Genomic DNA, 12,213 nt, shown 5'->3' on the forward strand with positions numbered 1-12,213 from the left:
TAGCTTTGTCCAGAAGGTCTCCCGGTCTAATTAGCATATTACCCTTTTATTAGTATAGATGAACAGTATATACTCTGTGTTAGGTTTTTCCAAATGTCCAGTACAATTCTGGATTCTGAAAAATTTGGCCCCAAGGTTTCAGATAAGAGCTTGTGAATGTACTGTGAACCTGTAGTGTTAAACTCGCTTGCTGAGCAAGACAATTCTTTTCTTTCTTTCTTTTTTTAAAATATATTTTATTGATATTTTACAGAGAGGAAGGGAGAGGGATAGAGTTAGAAACATCGATCAGCTGCCTCCTGCACACTCCCCACTGGGGATGTGCCCACAACCAAGGTACATGCCCTTGGCCGGAATCGAACCTGGGACCCTTCAGTCCGCAGGCCGACACTCTATCCACTAAGCCAAACCAGTTAGGGCGACAATTCCTTTCTGTTCAGATTCCTAACTCTGCCTCTGGCTGAGTCTCTTGTAATGAGCACTAGCAATCCTCACATTGTAAAAACCAAGATGACTAAAATTCTCTAAGACTATTTTTGCTCATAATATCCATTGAAACAGTAAGGTAAGGATCAATTCTCAAATACTAACTTATTTAAGAGTTCATAAATGCAATATTAAAGGCAAGATAACAATCATTTTTTTTCAAATATTGGAATGAGGCAGTGCAGTGAGTTTACCCCTGCAAATCCCAATACCAGCATTCAAGGACAATGAAGCTCTCACCATTCACAATCTCATGCCCAAAAAACATCTTCACTCCTGGGACACTTCGACCAGTCTCCACATTCTTCACTGTTATAGAAAATAATTCAATTGGTTAATAAAAAAGAATGAGCCCTGAAACTATAAAAAAAGTATGATATCTCTCAAAAGTGCTCAATCTGAGTTTTATAAAAATTCCCAAGTTATTTTCCCCCAAAGAATGAAGAGTCAGTAACAAATTACAAAGCTATAGCCTTGAAACAAGCAGTATAAAGAACAAGGGGTGCCGAAACCGGTTTGGCTTGGTGGATAGTGCATCGGCCTGCGGACTGAAGGGTCCCGGGTTCGATTCCGGTCAGGGGCATGTACCTGGGTTGCGGGCACATCCCCAGTGGGAGATGTGCAGGAGGCAGGGGATCGATGTTTCTCTCCCATCGATGTTTCTAACTATCTATCTCTCTCCCTTCCTCTCTGTAAAAAATCAATAAAAAAAAAAAAAAAGAACAAGGGGAACCCCAGAGAAACTAAAAGGGCAATGGTAGTGCATTGAATTTAAACTTCTCCAAAAAAGCCCTGACTAGTAGCTCAGTTGGTTAGAGCATCATCCTGACACACCAAGGTTCTGGGTTCAATCTCCTGACAGGGCACATACAAGAATCAAACTGTGGGAGGCAAGATGGCGGGCTTGCAGTGAGCAGCTATCAAGGGATGAAAATAGGTATGCCTAGAAGCAAATTTTTTTAAAAAAAATTTTTTAATATTTCTTTATTGATTTCAGAGAGGAAGGGAGAAGGAGAGAGAGATAGAAACATCAATGGTGAGAGAGAACCATTGATCGGCTGCCTCCTGCATGCCCCCTACTAGGGATCGAGCCTGCAACCCAGGCATGTGCCCTTGGCCGGAATCGAACCCAGGACCCTTCAGTCCGCAGGTTGACGTTCTATCCACTGAGCCAAGCCGGCCAGGGCTAGAAGCAAATTTTAAAAGTATTTTCTCTTCTAATCTTTTTCCATAGCACCTGATAAGCATCTCCATTCACCATGGCCGTATCAGTAGTGAAATAGGCAATATCAAGCAGAACTATCTTGAAATATTTATTTCCAATTTAAAATGGAGCTTTATATTGTGTTTGTCATAAATCAACATACTCTTCTCTTCCAGATGACTATAATTGCCAAGTGGAACTTGCTTTGACATCTGATGGCAGGATGATAGTTTGCTACCATCCTTTGTGGGTATTCCATATGAACACACCAAACCTATCTCTCAGCCAGATACTGTGCATATAACTATGAAGAAACACAGGACCATATACTAAAAACCAGATTAGAAGAAAAAGATAAACACTTTGAGCAAGGACCCATGATAGAACAACTTAACAAAATGTTCTTTACTACTAAGCACCGTTGGTATCCTCATGGACAGTATCATACACATCATAAGAAACTGAATCCTCCAAAGCCCTTGTTTGAAAATCAAGACAGTTGATATTGAGGTTTTCAGTACTCAAAGAGAAATGCTGTCATGCGTCTCATTTGCTATTTGAGAAAATGTAATCAGGTATATTCACTACTATGTTGTTGTTGTTTTTTAATATATTTTATTGATTTTTTACAGAGAGGAAGGGACAGGGATAGAGAGTTAGAAACATCGATGAGAGAGAAACATCCATCAGCTGCCTCCTGCACACCCCTTACTGGGGATGTGCCCGCAACCAAGGTACATGCCCTTGACTGGAATTGACCCTGAGCCCCTCCAGTCCACAGGCCGATGCTCTATCCACTGAGCCAAACCGGTCAGGGCTATTCACTACTATGTTATACAGTAAAATAATAATGTCTTTTCATTAAAAAAATAATCAAACAGTGAATGCATAAATAAGTAGAACAAATTGATGTTTCTCTCTCCCCCTTCCTCTCTAAGAATCAATAATAAATAAAAACTTAAACTTCTATCAATAATATGCAGGGGCCTTTAGGGCTAAGAATTATATCTATTTACTATATTTCCATTGAATTTTAGTCCACCTAACTCCAGAAAAAATTTCAGGCAGCTATTTCTAGAGTCCACACTCTGTTTCATGCTACATGGTCAAAAATACTAATTGTCAGGAATAACAATCCACTTCCTGGCACAAATATAGGGCTCTTCTCCAAGCACATAAGGGAATTAGGAGTCAAGATCTCATGACTACAATATGGTGTTATTTTTCTAGATGAAAGTGCTCACAGCAGTTGTATATTTCCACATTTCTCAGCAATCCAAAATAATTGAGTTTCACCCCCATGATTCCACTGAATATATTTTTACTGAGGTCAAAGATCACCAGCTGCCTATTTCTCAAATCCAAAAAGAACGTTTACAGTATTAACATACTTGGCTCCCACACATCCTTTGATACTATTCTCTCCTTTCTTCTTGGCTTTACAGGACACTCTTTGTTTAGTTCTTTCCTACTAGTTACCTAGAACTACCATCCTGAGCACCTATTCCATGCCAGGCACCATGCTAATTATTTGCCTACATTTAATTATCCAGTAACATAATAAGACAGGCATTTCATTATCTCTATTATGGAGGAATCTAAGGCTCAGAAAGGTTGAATAACTTGCTTCAAGTCACACTGCTAGTAAAAGACAGAGTCAGAATTCAAACCTAGGTCTCAATGATTTTAATATGCACCTCATAACCAGTGTTGCACTGTCACCCTGGTTTGCCTCCAGTCTCCTTAGCTGCCTCTACCAACTCTGCCTGCACATTGATAGTCTCCAGGGTTATGTTCTTCATCCTTTTCCCTTCTTCTTGAATGATCACATCAACTTCCTAGCTGTAGCTGTCCTGACATGCATTATTTCTCCAATATGGAATATTTCTCTGAATTCCACTCACGTTTTCAACTGACCAATAAGATACTTAAGATTTTCAAACTGAAATCATATCTTCTCCTAGTAAGCAATAAACCTGCACCTCTTCCCATTTCTATCTACACTAATAAAAGAGAAAGATGCAAATTGACCACACTTTCATGATGCCCACCAGCCAATCAGGAGTATGCAAATTAACCCAACAAAGATGGCCAGTTAATTTGCATACACAGCCGCCGAGCGGCCAGGGGCGGGGTGGGACACTTGCATCATCACCATGCCTTCTGCACCGCTCCCAGCCACTCTGGGTCTCTGGGCAGCGTGGGAAGGCGGAAAGGCAGCTCTGGCCAGAACGAAGGCAGAAAGGCAGCTCCGAGCTGGAGCGAAGGCGGAAAGGCAGTTCCTGTTGGAGCAAAGGCAGTACCGGCAGCCAGGGGAAGGAAGGCCCATTCTTGCACGAATCTTCATGCATTGGGCCTCTAGTCAATTAATAACTACTATACACCTAATTTTCTGAGTCATAAAAGTAGGAGTCATTTTCCATTCTCTTTACCTAATGATTACTCAGTTACTCATCCCATCTGCTAAGCATTTATAGAATCTGTCTTCTCTTCTCCATTCCTTCCCAAGCCCCATCATTTCTCCTGCATTGGGTCCCTTGATTGTCTGAATAGTTCCTGTCTATTCCCTTTGTGTGTAGTTTCTCCCTGATGACACACACTGGCTTTGTTCAAATAGTACATAAAAGCAGGAAACAAGTGTAAAGAAATATGTTCAATCTCTCTAGAAATATTTTAAAACATGCCAAAATGAAATTCACTTGTCCATAAAACTAGCAAAAATCAAGGAAAGATACACATGAGCATTTTTTTAAAAATCCAAAGCTAGATTATTTACTGTAATTTACTCACACATTACTAGAAGCAAAATAATACACAACCCTTTTGAAAGACTATTTGGAAATATACATAAAAAACATTTAAACTGCCCTAACCGGTTTGGCTCAATGGATAGAGCGTCAGCCTGCAGCCTAAAGGGTCCCAGGTTTGATTCCAGTCAAGGGCACATGTCCGGGTTGCGGGCTTGATCCCCAGTGTGGGGCATGCAGGAGGCAACCGATCAATGATTCTCTCTCATCATTGATGTTTCCATCTCTCTCCCCATCTCTGAAATCAATAAAAAAAATTTTTTTAAATCTCAAAAAAAACGCCACAAATATTTAAACTCTCCCCGGCCAGTGTGGCTCAATGGTTGAGCATCGACTTATGAACCAGGAGGTTATGGTTTCATTTCCGTTCAGGGTACATGACCAGGTTGTGGGCTCAATCCCGTGTGGGTGTGCAGGAAGCAGCCAATCAATGATTCTTTCTCATCTTTTTTTTTTTTTAATATGGAATGCTTCATGTTATCCTTGTGCAGGGGCCATGCTAATCTTCTCTGTAGCGTTCCAAGTTTAGTATATGTGCTGCCGAAGCGAGCACTCTTTCTCCTCATTGATGTTTCTATCACTCTCTCCTTCTCCCTTCCTCTCTGAAATCAATAAAAAATATACTTAAAAAAAAAACATTTAAAATATCCATAATTTTCACCCAGTAATTTCACTTCTAGGACTATTCCTAAGAAAATGATTATGAATATAACAAATATTTTGAAAGTTTTTAAGCTTTTTGCTTTAAAATATTTAGCCTTATTAAATGGAAATTTTAAAACATGAGAAAATACTTGTTACAGTGTTAACTAAAAAATTGTATATGTGATATACAAGACTTATGTCACCTATATAAATCTGTTATTAAAGACAAGAAAAAATATACCAAAATATGTCATCTGGACTGAAGGCTTATTGAACAAGCATGAGACATTTACTGATTGTTGTCTATTCAATGCCATTTATTCAGGCTAGAAACGTGCTCAATCTCCCTGCAGAGAGTGGTGACCTACTGGGCTTCCAGGGCACCTCTTTAAGGGGGCTGATTCAGCTGGATAGAACACCGGTTTCCCCATCTTCCCTCTTCCTCCTGTCTGTAACTCCATCAATTATTCTGAGATTTGAATCCATGTGCTAAAAAGATGGCAGAGTAGAAAATGAAAAACCCTGGATCCTTGCCAACTTTGGGGAGTATGCCTGGGATGTCTACCTTCTTTAATATGAGAATAAACTCCTAATGTATTTAAGCCCCTGGAAACAAATCTGTTTCTAGCACCTGGTCATGGTTCCCAATAGCACAGCATTAAAAATCTCAAGCAACTAACTTGAAAACTTATATGCCTCCCACTTAAAAATCTTTCAGTTTGTTCCTCATTGCTTTCAGAAGTGTCCAAATGCTATGACATGTAAGGTCCTTCTCATCTGTCTATGCCTATTTCTCACATCTTCATACTGAAATTTACTTAGGTTTTCTGAATGCACCAAATTTTCATGTCTCTATATGTTTGTACATACTGCAACTTCTGCTTAAAACAATAGTTCTCTCCATGTTCTCCATCATCTGCATCACTGGGAAACGTCAGAAATGCAAATTCTTGATCCCCACCCCAGACCTAAGAATTAGAAATTCTGCCGAAGCCGGTTTGGCTCAGTGGATAGAGCGTCGGCCTGTGGACTGAAAGGTCCCAGGTTCAATTCCGGTCAAGGGCATGTACCTGGGTTGCAGCCACATCCCCAGTAGGAGATGTGCGGGAGGCAGCTGATCGATGTTACTCTCTCGTCGATGTTTCTAACTCTCTATCTCTCTGTAAATCAATAAAATAAAATTTAAAAAAAAAACACTCAGCTTTAAAAAAAAAAAAAGTTAAATATCAATACTACCCAAACTGATAAAAAAAAAAAAAAGAATTAGAAATTCTTTGGAGGGGGGTCAAGCAATCTGTGTTTTAACAAGTCTCCCATGTGATCCTGATGCACAGATAAAGTTTGAGAACTACTGACTTAAAACAGCCTCCCTTTCTTCCCATCCAGTTAATTCCTATTCACCTGAATAAAGTTCTGCATCAATTCTGCCATTAGGGAAGCCTTCCCCACTGTACTAATCCTACCACGCTCAGATGGAAATTAGCTGAACCTTTGTGTTTCCATAGCATCTTGTCCCTCTATAAAAAAGGATATAACACTACATTACTGTATATTTTTCTACTTGCTTATGTCTCCTTACCAGACTAAGTTTTTTGAGAATAGGGACTATGTCATTTTTATCTATATCCCTGGTACCTTACACAGTACCTGGTATATACAACTATCAATAAGTGGTTACGCCGAAACCGGTTTGGCTCAGTGGATAGAGCGTCGGCCTGCGGACTAAAAGGTCCCAGGTTCGATCCCGGTCAAGGGCATGTACCTTGGTTGCGGGCATATCCCCAGTAGGAGATGGGCAGGAGGCAGCTGATCGATGTTTCTAACTCTCTATCTCTCTCCCTTCCTCTCTGTAAAAAATCAATAAAATATATTTTTAAAAAATAAAATAAGATAAATGGTTACTGAATGAATTATTCCTAGCCCACAAAAGTTATAATGTGGCTTAACAATAAAACTAATCTCAAATGCCATTTATGTCTTTTTTTTTAAAAAAATCCTCACCTGAAGGTATTTTTCCATTGATTTTTAGGAAGAGTGGAAGAGAGAGGGAAAGATGGAGAGAACCATCCATGTGAGAGAAACACATTGATTGGTTGCCTCCTGCAGGAGCCCCGACCAGGAACTGGGCTGGGGAGGAGCCTGCAACCAAGGTACCTGCCATTGACCAGAATCACACCTGGGACCCTTTGGACCACAGGCCAACACTCTATCTACTGAGCAAACTGACTGGGGCCATTTATGTATGTTTTAATTATGAACTTGAAATTTATCATGCTAGGAAAACAACTATCCTAGCAAGTCCATATTTTGGCTTAATTGAAAACTACATGTTAGGCCCAGCTGGTGTGGCTTAATGGTTGAGCATCACCATATGAACCAGGAAGTCAGGATTTGATTCCCTGTCAGGGCACATGCTCAGTAGGGGGTGTGCAGGAGGCAGCCAATCAATGTTTCTCACTATCCTTCTCCCTTCCTCTCTCTAAAATCAATTTTAAAAAATATTGTAGCTTCAAAGTGAACACATGGAGGAGCTAGGAGGATGGCACACCCAGAGAAGGCACGGAAACTCTGAGCCTCTTCCATTTGGCTGTTCCTGAGTTGTATCCTTTATAATAAACCAGAAATGCAGCTGGGAGAGATAGAAGTTATTTTATGACAAAGGATAATAGATAATCACTGAGGTTGCAGAGCAGGAGCACAAGACCTCTGGTCCCTCCTGGTATCTTTGAGCCTTTGCACTATTACTAAGCAGCCTATCTTTGACTTCTTTTTTTGCATGAGAAAAATAACTGCCTTTGTGACTTTGTCTGTTAAAGCCAAAAGCAATTCTATCTAATAGAGTAGTTATTTTAAATTTCAAGATGCATATGGAGAAAAATTAAAAGAATTACCCAATTTAAAAAATATATTGAAATTTTCTACTATCATGTCAATAAAAGTAGAGAAGTGGGACAAGCTAGCATATGCAGCCATGTTGCTGTTAGGGAAAATAGCATTCTAATCTTCCTCCTACCCTTTCCTAAAATAGGAATGATGCCTACTAATAATCCCAGTGGAGCCCAGTCATCACCCAAACTAAGCTATGAATTTCTTAAACGGCAGAAGATTATGAGAAATAAAAAGAGACCTTTCTTCAAGACAACAATCTTGTTAGGGTCCACATGCTGGAGCACTCCCTCAAAGATGCCACAAACCAATGTGAGTTTCACCCTTCTCCACAAAATCTGATTGAGGTAATGGTAGTCACTGCTGGGATCCATGCTTTTTTATTCCAAAAGCAGTCTTCAAGAAATCTTCTTTAAGTATCTAAGCACTTGAAAATAAAAGAGATCTATGATTTAAAAAATATTTTGGGGTGGGGGAGTGGGGTTATTTTTTCTTTCTCTATACCTGTAAGAGACAAGAAAAATAAAAATATAAGAGTAATTCAGTTTGTTTATCCTTTTAGAATGATAATGAGAAAAAAATCATTGTGAGCACCAACTCTAATTTATACATGGGGAAATGAAAACCATAGGACTTAAGGTAAGGTAGGCTTGATGACTTCATCTACGAAATGGGGTAATACCACATTTCCTTCCTTAGCTAAATGAATAAGCAGAATATTTAGAAACTTTTAAAGGCAGATACATATATCTTTTTAATATCAACCATAAATACTAAAAGAACAAATGAAAAAAATTGACATTGGCAAAACATTTGCAATACAAACTGTTTACCCAGAAATGTCTCTGGCTTGATGACTTCATCTATAAAATGGGGTAATACCACATTTCCTTCCTTAGCTAAATGAATAAGCAGAATATTTAGAAACTTTTAATGGCAGATACATATATCTTTTTAATATCAACCATAAATACTAAAAGAACAAATGAAAAAAATTGACATTGGCAAAACATTTGCAATACAAACTGTTTACCCAGAAATGTCTCTAATCTATCCTCTTCCAGGTTAGTAACATTCCCAGAGTTTGACGTTTTATAAAAAATATATTTTTATTGATTTCAGAGAGGAGAGGAGAGGGAGAGAGATGGAAACATCAATGATGAGGGAGAATCATTGATTAGCTGCCTCCTACACACCTCACACTGGGAATCAAGCCCACAACCCAAGCATGTGCCCTAACTGGGAATCGACTCGTGACCTCCTGGTTCATAGGCTGATGCTCAACCACTGAGCCACGCCAGCTAGGCCAGAGTTTGACATTTTTAACCAACCAAAGTATAAGTGATTTAAAACTATCACAATTTATTCATTACCACTCCAGCTGCCATTTCACTGCAAGGGCCATTTGATCCCACTCTGGCCACAGTTCAGTCACGGGGCTGCTGTAGTATCACCAACCAGTCATTTGCAGCCTAACACAGTGGTCGGCAAACTCATTAGTCAACAGAGCCAAATATCAACAGTACAATGATTGAAATTTCTTTTGGGAGCCAAATTTTTTAAACTTAAACTATATAGGTAGGTACATTGTTATTAACTTAATTAGGGTACTCCTAAGCTGGCCTTTGCTAAAAACGTCCTCAATCTGATTGAGGTACATTCACTGAGGTCGACCCCTTCCAACTCTCCCATCCACACTCGTCTTGTATACTTGTTTAGTCTATCTCCTTTCCGAAAACCGACTTCTGCGCATGGGCCATGAAGTTTCAATCGCACTGTACATGCGTGCCCGCATGTGGTATTTTGTGGAAGAGCCACACTCAAGGGGCCAAAGAGCCGCATGTGGCTCGCAAGCCGCGGTTTGCCAACCACTGGCCTAACAGATTAAACTGCCAAATGCCATACATTAGTTTTGTAAAATTCAACTGTTTTTGTGAAGATGATGCATGCTCATTATAAATGATAATGCAGAAATGTACAAAAAAACTTTACCTTGTAGAAATAACTATTAGCCATAGTAGATACTCATATTCTTAAGTGTAATACTGTAATTTAAAAGATGAATCTTTTTTTAATAGTATCTTTTAGAACAATCCTACTGTTTGAATGTCCTTATTTTTAGAATCCCAGATAAATTTTCCTCTATGGTGGTTTAAATTGAAAAGCTGATTGCCTTTACCAATCAATGTGTGTGTCTCACATGGATGTTTCTCTGTCTCTGTCTCTCCCCCTTCTTTCCACTCTCTCTAAAAATCAATGGAAAAATATCCTCACGTGAGAATTAACAACAAATTAAATAAATAAATAAATGCTGCTTGCCTTTGCCACACTACAAACAGTGAACCAGTGAATTTGCAACCTATTTATATAATAATAAAAAGGTAATATGCTAATTAGACCAGATGTCTTAAGGACGTCATTCCGGACATCCTTCTTGATAAAGCCAGGGCTGGAGGGAAGCCAGCCGGGGTCCCAGGTGCCTGTGGGCAGCCAGAGGAGGGAAGCCTGGGTCCCAGATGCCAGAGGGAAGCCATTGCCAGCAGCTGGGGAAGGAAGGCCTACTCTTGCATGAATTTTCATGCATCAGGCCTCTAGTTTATATATATAAAAGCCTAAGTGACCTTTACGACCGGTCGCTATGATGCGCACTGACCACCAGTGGGTAGACGCTCAACGCAGGAGCTACCCCCTCGTCAGTGCACTCCCACAGCCAACCTCCCCAAGCCGGCCCTGATCGGCCCCGATCGGCCTCGATCTCCGGCCAGGCCGAGGCACCCCACCCATGCATGAATTCGTGCACCAGGCCTCTAGTCTCTCTATATAAAAGCCTAATATACAAATTGTTCCCTCAGGAGTTCAACTGGGAGTTCAATCACTCGCTATGATGTGCGCTTACTACCAGGGGGCAGCATGGAACGAAGGAAGGCCCTGGCCGGCGGCTGGAAGGCCCAATTGGCCCTGATCACCAGCCAGGCCTAGGGAACCCTACCGGTGCACAAATTTCGTGCACTGGGCCTCTAGTTTAACAATAAAATAAAACATTGATGGAATAATTAAGGCATAATTCAACTAGGAAGAAGGTGAGAAGATACATAGCAATTTTAGCCAGATAAATTACCTATATTTTTATATTTTAAGGTGTAGCAAGTACTTTCACAAATTTCATTTGTTGCCTACAACAACCATTACCTAATTTACACATGCAGAAACTGAGGCTTAAAGATTTAAAACACCTGCCCAAAGGCACACATTTAGAAGATAATGGAACCTGAACTAAAACCAGGCCCTTAGTGAAGAGCATATGTAGGGCAAGGCCAGGTGTAAAGCATCCAGAGAAAACATGTCACCAGAGTGTCTGAGAAAAATCATTCTTCATTGTTCAAGGCAATCCAAACAGGCAAAAGGGGAATTTTTACAGACACAAAAAAAGGGCATAAAACTGGAAAAAACAGCCCTTAATAGAGGCAAAAAAATTAATTTATATTCTTAAATGATACATAAGAAATAAAAGTTTGTGAAATGCTTGGAGAGTAAGGAAGCTTAAGAAACATTAAAGTAAGAAAAAACAACATTAACACAAAGAAAGTTCTCACAGAGGACAGCTGCAAACGGTAGATTCAAGATTAGGAAGGAAAAACTAAGGTCAAAATCCAGAGATGGGCTTCAGGGCAGAGTCGGAAAAGGGACATTCACTTGCCTGACATCAAGTCTTTCCTACCACACCTATACTTGCAAGATTAAGAAGCTCCCATGGCTTCCAGACCGGCAAATCCAAAAGATCACCCTCTGCATTCAAAGGCAGACCTCACTACGGACAAGAGCAAATCAGTCCTGAAAACAATTCAGTGAGAGTGGGACCTCCCTCGGTCTCCTGCTAAGCTGTCAGAAGAGCCTTTGGTGAAGCTTAAAACTAGTGAGCCAAGCAGCTTGCCCAGTCCCCAGGTGCGCAGGTACTCAGTGATGGAGGGCAGGATTTGTTCTAACCATCGCTCAACCCAGTGGTTCTCAACCCTCTGGCCCTTTAAATACAGTTCCTCATGTTGTGACCCAACCATAAAATTATTTTCGTTGCTACTTCATAACTGTAATGTTGCTACTGTTATGAATCGTAATGTAAATATCTGATATGCAGGATGGTCTTAGGCGACCCCTGTGAAAGGGTCGTTCGACCGCCAAAGGGATCGC

At 40.2% G+C, this 12,213-nt stretch overlaps 1 protein-coding gene and 1 pseudogene across 2 annotated transcripts in view; one reads left to right on the forward strand and one right to left on the reverse strand.

The window, feature by feature from the left end:
* The window catches only part of EXD1 (exonuclease 3'-5' domain containing 1), a 38,119-nt gene that overhangs the window by 24,619 nt on the left and 1,287 nt on the right, over positions 1-12,213 (reverse strand). For both annotated transcript variants that reach the window (XM_014534800.1, XM_014534799.1), the window contains exons 2-3: positions 8,270-8,455; positions 727-795 (exon numbers count right to left, since the gene is read on the reverse strand). In XM_014534800.1, the coding sequence (XP_014390286.1) occupies positions 727-795; positions 8,270-8,402 (202 nt within the window). In that variant the 5' untranslated portion in view covers positions 8,403-8,455. The remainder of the gene's footprint in view (positions 1-726; positions 796-8,269; positions 8,456-12,213) is intronic.
* LOC102259166 lies at positions 1,746-2,207 on the forward strand (annotated as a pseudogene).

The sequence above is a fragment of the Myotis brandtii genome, unplaced genomic scaffold (genome assembly GCF_000412655.1).
Source record: "Myotis brandtii unplaced genomic scaffold, ASM41265v1 scaffold133, whole genome shotgun sequence".
In the NCBI taxonomy this organism is placed as follows: Eukaryota; Metazoa; Chordata; class Mammalia; order Chiroptera; family Vespertilionidae; genus Myotis; species Myotis brandtii.